The 10,252-nt window shown below is 52.2% G+C and overlaps 2 protein-coding genes across 2 annotated transcripts; one reads left to right on the top strand and one right to left on the bottom strand.

Moving 5' to 3' along the window:
- Positions 1 to 2,746: 2,746 nt before the first annotated feature.
- LOC34618482 (fibrous sheath CABYR-binding protein) lies at positions 2,747 to 4,147 on the top strand. The gene has a single exon (XM_022731809.1). It carries the CDS (start codon positions 2,747 to 2,749, stop codon positions 4,145 to 4,147), a length of 1,401 nt encoding a protein of 466 aa, XP_022591968.1.
- A 643-nt stretch (positions 4,148 to 4,790) lies between these two features.
- Positions 4,791 to 7,636, bottom strand: LOC34618481 (serine/threonine-protein phosphatase 4 catalytic subunit). Its single transcript, XM_026338580.1, has 9 exons — positions 7,496 to 7,636; positions 7,144 to 7,359; positions 6,650 to 6,811; positions 5,989 to 6,064; positions 5,802 to 5,869; positions 5,600 to 5,656; positions 5,288 to 5,352; positions 5,043 to 5,121; positions 4,791 to 4,841 (listed from the first exon to the last, which is right to left on the bottom strand). Exons 1-9 carry the CDS (start codon positions 7,634 to 7,636, stop codon positions 4,791 to 4,793), a joined length of 915 nt encoding a protein of 304 aa, XP_026194365.1.
- Between the last annotated feature and the right edge of the window lie 2,616 nt (positions 7,637 to 10,252).

Here is a 10,252-nt window from a genome sequence, read left to right as displayed (position 1 = left end):
CGGCTAGGCTGCGCAGGCATTGATGCTCCCTCTCATCACTCTCAGCATTCACATCCAGTTACACACAGCAACCTATGGAGCACAGAGTCCACGGGTATAGTATTGAGCCAAAGCCATACTCGGCAGCACATAGTGTATGTGCAAGGGGCCTTACCACTGAGTCAGTTCTCCCCTGAAAACTATTCGAGCAGCACTGGGGTAGTGCAACGAGCCGAAGTGTAGGCTCGTCCTGAAATGCAGAGGGCTAAGCTACTTCTACACATTTACTATCAGGACAATGATGTCAAGTCAAGATTATGCGGAGAATTGATCCATTGATGAAGTTGCTCTTTTATTCTATATGCTGCATGGCAGAGTTGGCTGCAGTTTTTACAGATTGTGTGCTTTGCGCTTGAGCATTGCGCTATCGCATGCGATGGTAATGCGTAAATGTCCAGAGTACTTGGGGAACGTTGAGGACTGACACCCTGGTTTCCCTTCCTCCCAGCACGCCGGGGACCTTGTGAAATGAGGGCAAAGAAAGGGCGACGCTCGTGTGACGGAACTTATATTAGCTTTCTGTGCAGCTTTCTTACCGAATGTGGAGGCTGAGACTTCCTTGTTGAGGCCTTAGAGGGCGCGCCAAACTTGTTTCTAAATGCCACCTCTCGGAGGTAAGGGTCTTTGGATATCCCCTTCCATTTTGCTGTAGTAACGCAGCACCCATGTACACGAAGAGCCAGAGAGCCTTATTAGAGGCTATGTGTTTACTGGCCTAGCCAGGAAACAGTGTCTGGGCTACACTGTTCGTCATTTAGGGGGCGGCATAGCCGCGAGATCCCCATGGAGGTATGTGAGGCTCCAGGGTCCCTTCAAGCATGCACATCGTCTTGGCGTTGATTAGAGGCCTACCTACCCCTCTCCCAGCATTTGGAAGTGCCAAAAGCTCTGGCAGTCCAAGATTTTATTGGAAACACTTACCAGGCAGCCCTTCGGTTCGTAGCTGGCTTCGAAACAGGAAGGACCTGTAGAGTAGGAGGCGTAATGTGTCAGAGGGGCTCCATACGCAATTAGCCGCACTCACCTTGAGTCACTGCCAGTGTGTCAGAGCGCAAAAGTAGATGCAATGGGCCCCAGCGACTTATTTCAAATGCCCCTGGCCAAATTGAACTGTTTTTGCACGTACGGGAAAGTGAGGTGCTCCATTCATCAGGCTGCCCTTAGAACTGGCTTGTCTAGCCCGTTGTCCCCTCACACCCCCAACTTACCCACCGACCCACCAAAACGGTGTTTCTTAGTCTATAATAGCGGTAACTGTGGAGCGTTGGACAGGTAGAGGCCCACAAAACATGGAAACTGCAGCCTTAAGGCAGCAGGTACATTTATAGTGAACCTCTAGTCATGGGTCGGATCAGAGAGGACGAAAAGTGCATGGGATCCGTACAGAAGGCTCCTTTAAAATATCCCTATCTCCAGCTGTTAAAACTTTTGAGGGCATGTAAGGGAAGACCCACACAATCGAACAGCCTCATTATTCGTATGCTGAGCTAGCCCCGCTAAATTTCCTACTAGCACATTCGGCGGAGGGAGCTGCCTACGTAGGCGGCTACAACAGGGGGCTCCTGTCTCCATTTCTTATTGCCATTCGCTTCTGTCACATGGAAAGAAGCCTTCCGAGGGTCCCTTGGCCGCTCCGTTCCCGTGTAAGACTCCTCGTACCGTGCATCTATTTGCCTCGGCTAACTTCTCAGGCCCGTGGTCTGTACCCACCCGACGAAATAGCAAATTCAGAGTTCGTACACATTTCAGAAGGCCAAGCTAGCGCTTTGGGGCGTACGAAAAAGACTGGATACATGGAGATTTTTGATGGGAGGTCTCTCATGTGCTCCTCCAGTCAGGATGTGCGAAGAAGTGGCAAACCCTAACAACCCCCTGAATGGATCAGCCTATGTACTTGCAGACTTGCTCAGTTCAGCAGTAATGTGCCGAGCAACAATTGCCTTTACCTCATCTCGGTGAATCACTTTAAATACCCTCACGGCCAGAGGTACCACGTACTACGGGGATCTGATGCTCAGGGGAGCGAAAGGAGTGAGCGCAGGCTTTCAAGGTAGGGAATATGGCCTACTTTCTTACGTGGTAGGAGATTTCAACTACGTTTCGGCTCCTACGTGCTCTCGTCTGCGCCGTGGTGGCCACAGCACCGCCCAGGAAACAGATCATGGGTACCCTTTCTGCCTCTCCTGCCCCCGACGAAAGTCAAGATCAACATATGAACAAGGACAAAAAAGCATAAATGTTAAAAAGAAGGCAGCTGCAGGGGGCCTCTGAGACGTTGCTGGTGGCCAAACTGCAGTCCACTGCGGCCCAGTCCAGCGGTCAAGAGGCGGCGCTGGTCCAGGTGCCCCTAAGCGCAGTCCCACAGTACTCGCTACTTCCACGAGAAACTCACCAAAATACATTAATTGTTCATGCTGTATGCGTTTTATTGACAGAGAGGTAGAGTGCCGCCGCGTCGCCTCTAGGGGAGACCCTGCCTGCGGTGTCTCGACGACGCAGCAGCCTCGTGTCTCTGCCCTGAAGTCAGAACCACCGAATGCAAAGAGCCTCAAAACTCCCTAAGGCCCCGCACGCTCTACGTTTACCCATAGACACACAGGCGTTCGATAATAGAGACCCGCAGCCCCAGTTTCCCAGATCCAGCAAGCACATGTTTTTGACGCAGTGGTAGCTTCGACGCATCTGGCATTCGAACACGAGCATCATAATGAGGCCATGCCTGTTCGGCCTCGTGGTGGCCCAGGCAATGTGGGCCCCTGCCGCGGGCCTCCGAAGAGTCAAGAGTTTTAGGGATGCCGTACTGAGCAGCCCGCAGTACCCATGGATGGACGAGGAGGTTTCCCAAGAGGGGCCCTTTGAAGCACTGTCGCAGGAAGACAACAGTTTTTTGCAGAGGGATAACGACTTGCCGGAGGAGCCCCTCGACGAGGGCAGCGGGAGTATGCAGGAGGAGGGGGCCGAAGCGAATGAGCCCGAAGACACAGACGACAACCAAGCAGCACAGCAGCACGCCACCAACAAGGAGACGGGGCCTGTGTCAGGTTCTAAAGCTGAATCTGACCCCAGTAGCAGCTCGCCTACGGCAAATGGTGAGGAGAGACCAGGAATAGCAACAGCAGCTGCTGAGGATACTAAGGAAGCGTCAGAGGTTGCACCCGAAGGGCTTGAAGCGGCATCGGAAGAGTCAGAAGGAGCATCTGAAGGGCTAGAAGAGGCATCCAAAGGGTCAGAAGACGCACCCGAAGGGTCAGAGGGGGCATCCGAAAGGTTAGATGAGGCGCCTACAGGGTCAGAGGAGACACTGAGTGAAGCTCAAGGTACACAGGAGCAAAATGACGAAACAGCCGAGCAGTCAGAGAAGGCAGACAATGCAGTAGAATCAAGCCTTTCGCATCCAGCTCCCAAGCAAGCGTCTCTTCCAGGGGCAGCGGCGGGATACCCAGACCAGCCAGTACAGGCTCCCGCCGCCATTCAAGGACAGCCCCCCCCTCTAGAGCAGGTGCCTCTTCAGTCTGAAGGCTTACCGCAATCATCTGTTCATGAGACGACCGCAGAGACACAGAATTCCGCCCTTGCTCCCAATAAGGAGTCTACTGAAGCGGGTATGCCCCCCGCAGTTCCTCCTACACCGGTGACGGAGGAAAACCAGGATGTCCAAAATGAAGCAGATATACGTGCATCGCCAGAAGAAATCTTGTCTACACTCCCTGCTGAGGAGGAGGCGTCCCAGAATGCTGCCGCTACTCCTCCACCCCCCGAGAACGCAGAGGGGCCCCCAGCAGAGGCCCCCAGTGGTCGTTTTTTAACCATTCCCGGCTCTGAAGACAGCCCTGAGGTACCCGAAGTACCCGGGCAATCTGATCTTGTAGTGCGCTGGACTCGGGCGTTTCTTTCAAAGGGCCGGGCAGCGTTGCACATGATGACGCATGCAAACATCCTCCGGACCTTCCAGAACCGTTCCGAGGAAGTGCGCCCCAGCCACGCTCTGATGCGCAACCTGGCTAAGAACTTCCAGGCGCTAAAGCAGCAAGTGGAAGAGGCAAGAGCCCTTCAGAGCCAACCAGCAACACAAACAGCAGCCGAAGTAGCAGCAGGCAATACCCTTTGAACCAGACGAACGCAGCCACTAGGTGCGCGTATTGGAAGGTTCTTGAGAAACGCGCCAGTGCAAGGCGCAGGGGTCCCTCTACAAGGCTCGCCGGAAAAAGCGGTCACAGCAGCGGCAACATGATCCAGCAGCAAGCTGACTGCCGTAGCAAACTGTCATAAGGTAGAAACCAGGGTGACGTGTGGCACTGCTACTTAACAAGGAGGAATGAAGGGACGCCTCAGCCAGGCTCTGGCGCATACGCCGCACTAGAGGTTTCCAGCGAATGGCGCAAACAAGGGGGCCCGTGCAAAGATACTGCGCAGGAGTCTCGGCATGAGACTGCGCTCCCCGGGGTGCCTCTGCGGCACCTGGGGCCTCCTTCAGGCACGGTGTACTGAGGCCCCTAAATTACCCCTTTGCAGAACCACCATCTAGCCGTCACCGATGAGAAAATGGAGGCACATAGACCACCAAATTCGGTGGGCGGGTAGTTAGTCTTTAGGGCTTGTGCTCCCTCAAGCACTTCATGGAGTGCTTCGGAGGGCAGCACGTAAAGAAGTGGCTCTGCCTCTACAAGCCCTTTAGAGAAAACTACAGCCCCACAACAAGGGTGGCCAAGCGGCTTCCAGAAGATCCTTTTTCAAGCCCACAACAGCCCCTCTTACAAGAAGTAATCCGGAGGGGGTTTCTTGGAAGGAATGCCACGACGCTCCTGAGAAGAATTCCATGCACGCATGTGAGTACGTGCACATGTTCAGATCACAATCCTCAAGCTGTATGCGAAAAATGGAGAACATGTGAAGGGCAGAATCGAACAAGGGGAGCTAGTAAAGAAGCGCATCAAATAGAAGGGGTAGTAATAATATATACAACGCCGCGTAGAATGCTTTAAGGGACTTCCGCCCGCGTGTACCGGAGGCGCAGCTTCAAAAGTCTTAAACTGGTAGTTCAGGTGCTCGTCTAACTCCATAACCGTCGCCACGTTCCCGCATCTGAGGAAACGAATTCAAGGAGTTAAGGGTGCCCCTTGCTAAAAAGAGGTATTTGTATGGCCTGAAGGGTTGCCGAGGAGCCTCCATACGGATAGGGAAAATACTCGAAGCGTGAGGCTTCCCAGCAGGCTGCAAGCATGTGATGTGTGTAGGCCTTAGTACGAACCTATAGCAATAGTTGGGTGCAGACCACACCGTAACCAGTCGCTTGTCAAACCACCACTTATAGCCCTGAGAAAACACGACGCAACCGTGTAGAACTTGGAAGGCAATTTGAGAGGGCCGCACTGCTTGGGGAACGCGACACCCGTAGGCACGCCTATTGATGCGCAACGAGAGTGAGAGGGAGCGAGAAGAGCCAAGGAGAACGGTAAATCGCCGAAGATCTAGCAAATAATCCTGTGAGAAGGGAGGCTATCAGGTATGACAACGCGGAAGAGAGCAGCGAAGCGACGATGATCGGAAGTTGATCGCTCACATCCATGACTAGCTGGTGTGCTCTGGCGATGATTTCGATGTTGTTTGTGTGACAAAACTGCATCCACAAAATGTCAACTCAGCAGCTCGAACTAATATCGCCTCCAACGAGGATGGGTGCCCACCAGAAGGCACGCGCAGCCCCTTTCCCTCCACCATTGTGAAGTCTTGGGAGTACAGACTGGGGTGTACATACAGCATACCGTCTTAACGATGTCGGAACCAAAGAGATAGCCAGCCCCTCGCGGGCTATACCCCCAGCCTTTCATTTCTGGAGAGGCAGAGCAGCAGCAACGTCACAAAATTCGCGCATTATACAATTACCAAGCCCCTTGGATGCATGCAGCAAAGAGCACAGGCTGCTGCGTTAGAACTTGAAAAAAAACCTGCCTTCGGGGTCGCTCCACAAAAGATCACACATAGGCCCCTCGTGAGGCACTTCTTGCTTTCTATCGATTGAACGAATCTGCAGATTCACAGAAAAATTCAAACTCGAGCAGGCATCAGAAACTCGCAGACGGCCTCCCCGAGATAAACATAAAAGCAGTAGAACGCAGAGCCATGGGAGACGCCGCGGCGCAGAAAGCGCCTCACGAAGGCATACACACAAGAACAGAACACAGCGGACAGCACCAAAATCACGCCTTGATGCAAAATGGCGACTCAGCGAAAGGATAAGCAGCTCTATAATATATACAGACGCATGTTACACACACACATATATAAACACAGGCAAACCAGCACACCAAACCAAGTAAAACGGCTCACGCCACAACAAGGCGCATACGGAGAGGCACCAGGAGACGTAAATAGTGGCAAAATGAGCCCACACAGAGGAGCTGCGTACATATACGTGCAAGATTATGGAGGGATGCATCCCCAACGGGAGTCGCAAGACAGTCAGTACCATCATGCAAAAAGAGGAGGGCAGGAGAGGCAAGAATTTGACGCTCGCTAGCACGTCTATTTGTCTATGTAGTGTATAGGGAAAAAACGTGAGGGCTGGATTCTTTGTTGTGCCCGTGTTCGAGAAGTGCTGTCGTGGACAGACTTCATCAATGTTTGAAATCGCCGGGGAAAGGCCCCCATGGAGCGCGAAGAGCTGGTCGTCAATGATGGCCGCTAGCGACATGAAGTCAAAGACTTCCGTGCAGTACCTCCAAACGCTGCTGCTCCCGTATTTGCGCAGACATTCGTCGTAAAAGCCATACACCTGAGCGGCAGACAGGGCGCACAAAGAGAAAAAAGGACGCAGCATACAGAGGCATGCAGTTCATTAGTTCTCTGCAGTAGAGACGAAAGGTGTGCAGATGCGTGCTGCGAGCAGCCCGTATAGCATGCATATATATATATATCTATGCCTGTGTGTGCTGTAAACCTGTGGGTGTGTTTAAAAAGTCTATGGAGAAGCCATGGAGCAGCAGGCAATGAACTCCATACCCAGTTTGCAAAATTGACATGCAGCTGGGGTGCCAAAAAGCACATGCGTCTCTTCTTTGGAAAGCGGTGACCTTGACCCCTTTCTCTACGTCCCTCTATCCTTACCTGCGTAATTTGTCTGCTCTCATGGTTGCCACGAATAAGCGTTATCCTATCCGGGTAGCGAACCTTCAGGGCGAGAAGTAACAAGAATGTCTCCACAGAGAAGTAACCGCGGTCAACAAAGTCCCCTAAGAAGAGATAATTCGTCTCCGGCAGGAAGTTTCCGACACGAAACAGCTCTAGCAAATCGTAAAACTGGCCGTGGATGTCTCCACAAATCTGTATTTCACACCGCGAGGCGCACGCACAGACTAGGAATCACTTATTACGGGAAGAAAACAAAGCTAATACAAGAAAAGCGAATGGTCTTTTGAAGGACACTTCCTCTCTCTCAGACCGCATGCTGCCTGCTCACCGTCACGGGCACGTCGACCCTCTCTACGTTGCTCTCTTCCACCAGGATTTCTTTGGCTTTTGCGCATAACGCCTTCACCTCTCTCTCCGGGATGCACTCGCACCGACGCAGCTGCTCTATCTGGCGATCCAAACTGCTCATATTCCCCCCACCACTGCTGCTGCTGGTTCTGCCACCCCCACCAGCGGGAGCTCCGCATGCGCTGCCGCCAGCGCTGATCAAGAGGCCTCCAGGATTCGCTGAATCAACGCCTGCAGCCCCCTCGGGAGCCCCCATCTTGGAATCCGCTGACGGGGAGGTCCCTTGGGAAGAAGACCCTGTAGCTGCTGCTACAGGGTCTGCTGCACACGCTGCTGATGCTGCGTCTGACATCTCCATTGAAAACGGAGAGTAATGACCCTATAGCCCCGAAGGGGCCCTGGAGAGGTCCAAGTCCAGCACAGGGAAGAATGTCTTCGAAGGGCTGTCCAGCAATGCGATGCCGCGTTGTGAAGCAGCGCCGAGACGCAAATCCTCGACCGCACGCTGCCCCCAGACAGCGAAACGGAATAATTGAAATGCAGCCAACCAACGCTGTGGGTGGCTCACCTATAGCGGCTAACTGATGCAGCTGATCCAAGCAGCTGCGGCTGCTAGTGTTGCGCGCTGTGCGGTGGTGGCGATTGCTGATGACGCCGCTGCTGCCAAAGGGTGTCAATTATGCACGCTGTTGGTGTGTGAGGAGTTTGTTTACCGATACGAATGGAGAGAAGATATGCGGGACCGTGGCTGTGGCCTTTTATCGCGACATGGGCTAATAAGGAAGAGGATGACCTGCGTCTGTACACTGAGAGCACTGAGACTCAGTGGATGTCCTTGATCTCCTTAGAAAATAGCTCTTCTCATTCGGTTTCGCACAAATAATCAAAAAATGCGAAACGTGCTACCGCTGCCTCGCCAGGGCCCCCCTGGAAGGCGAGCGATACGCATGCAGCCCTCGACGTCAGCTGCACGGGTCTGCACAGCAACTGCTTGAGCACAAGAGAAAGTTGTGACAAAAAGCGATTTCTTGGAAACGATGCACTTTGGGCGCCTAAAGATCCTGCACCTCCGCGTGAAGGCGATTTCAGGGCCTAATAGCGGTCAAGCCGAACCCTGAGCTGTCTAAGCAAAGAGGCCTCCCACGAAAAGCCTCATTTGTAGGGCCATTAGTAGGACACGAACACGTGTGGCGCTTTCGCAAGACTGAAAGCTCCGCGGGTGCTGTATAAGCTCGCTGGGCATAGCTACACAGAGCGGAAGACCAGTGGTTTAGGGGCCTCCTCCTTGCCGCATACACACAGTGGCTAGACTCCCTACAGGCAGGTACCAATACTTTCACGAAGCATAGCTTGTCTGCCTTATCTGACCCATCCTGGGGGTGGCTGCTCCTCCTCTACCCTGGCTACGGTACCCCGTTGTTGTTTCCGTGGGGAGGGGCCCCAGAAACTGCACAGCCACACAAAAGCGAAAACGACAAGTGGTCTTCGTGGGCACAAACTTTGCGAGGAATAATCCTATTTAATCCCTGATATCCTGTCTCGATAACTTTTTGCAATAGCGGAAGGAGAGACAAAACCAAACTGTAACTTCCTCACCAAAGGCCTGCCTAGAGAGAAACCTGAAGCCAGAATTAATACACGCTTAACGAAAAATCATGAGGTTTTCTAAGGACGTGTCTCCCTTTGCTCGCCAGCGCCCCTTCAAGTAACCCATATAAGGGGAGAGGGACATCAACGCAGCACACGCTCTTTGGGCCTAGAGCATTTTTAGGAAATTACACAGCATCTATCGCATGCTCACACAACGGTACGTCTCTTTTTACTTAACTTACAGCACTCCGGGACTAATATGAGATACGAACATGCAAGCCAATTCTTTAAAATGTTCACTAGTCCCTGGTTTAAAAAAACTTGTCCGGTAGAAAGCGCTAAATTGTACCTTTGTCACTTACTGCCAAGGCCTAATAGAGGAGCACATGCGAGCTCTTGGACCTTTACGAACATCTGCGCAGCTTAATTTCATTTATGGCGGTAGTCGCCATTAATGGGATTCCTTGCGTCCCTGTGTAATTGCCATGTTCCAGTCCAGGTCCTGCCTGAAATAGCTACCTTCATCCATAGTTATTGTTTGAAAAGTTGTTCATTCAAAAGTCGAGGTGTTCGATACACTCGGATGTATGTGAATGCACTCTTATTCTGGTAAAACCTAAATGGTCGATGCATCTGTTCCCTGTTCAACCACTGGCTGCGGGTGCAAGACGATATCCGCTTTCCCCACAACTGCTGTCGAGATTCAATAAAGTTATTTGTTAGTTCAAGAATTTGAGTTTCTTTGGCAACTACATGGGAGAGCAATCCACTGGCTATGGAAGTACACGGTGGTGCAACCCACTTCTGGAGGAACAGGCCTGCCTGAAAGCCGCTTTGACACAACTGGTACAAAGGCATGGTCTGCGAACCAGCCAAATGTCTATGGATGCGTTGAATAGGTTATATTGACCTCAAAATTATGGTGGCCATAAGGATGGTCAAGTACTCCAAGATTTCATCAGCTGATGGGAGATGTATCTCGCAATGCACCCCATGGAAAAAGAGAAACACGTGTTCTTTGAAGCATTTCTTAGTGGAGGGCGAGGCTCTTTAAAGGACATCTCCATCGATGTGAAAGAATTCTGCCTGCAGGGATTGCTACAGTGTAAGCATTTATACAAGCCCTGACTCATTGGTCTATGCCAGA

Source organism: Cyclospora cayetanensis, unplaced genomic scaffold (genome assembly GCF_002999335.1).
Source record: "Cyclospora cayetanensis isolate NF1_C8 unplaced genomic scaffold, CcayRef3 CcayRef3_contig_1, whole genome shotgun sequence".
Taxonomy (NCBI): Eukaryota; Apicomplexa; class Conoidasida; order Eucoccidiorida; family Eimeriidae; genus Cyclospora; species Cyclospora cayetanensis.
The sequence above is the reverse complement of the archived record's forward strand: the minus strand, read 5'-3'. Positions and strand labels throughout refer to the sequence as shown.

Excerpts from the sequence above, each read along its gene's own strand:
- LOC34618482 (XM_022731809.1), top strand. The coding sequence starts at position 2,747 with ATGAGGCCATGCCTGTTCGGCCTCGTGGTGGCCCAGGCAATGTGGGCC.
- LOC34618481 (XM_026338580.1), bottom strand. The coding sequence starts at position 7,636 with ATGAGCAGTTTGGATCGCCAGATAGAGCAGCTGCGTCGGTGCGAGTGC. Across the intron at positions 7,360-7,495 it reads GGGTCGACGTGCCCGTGACG|ATTTGTGGAGACATCCACGG; the intron begins GTGAGCAGGCAG and ends TGTGAAATACAG. Across the intron at positions 6,065-6,649 it reads CGATTTCAAACATTGATGAA|ATTCGTTCAATCGATAGAAA; the intron begins GTCTGTCCACGA and ends GTGAATCTGCAG.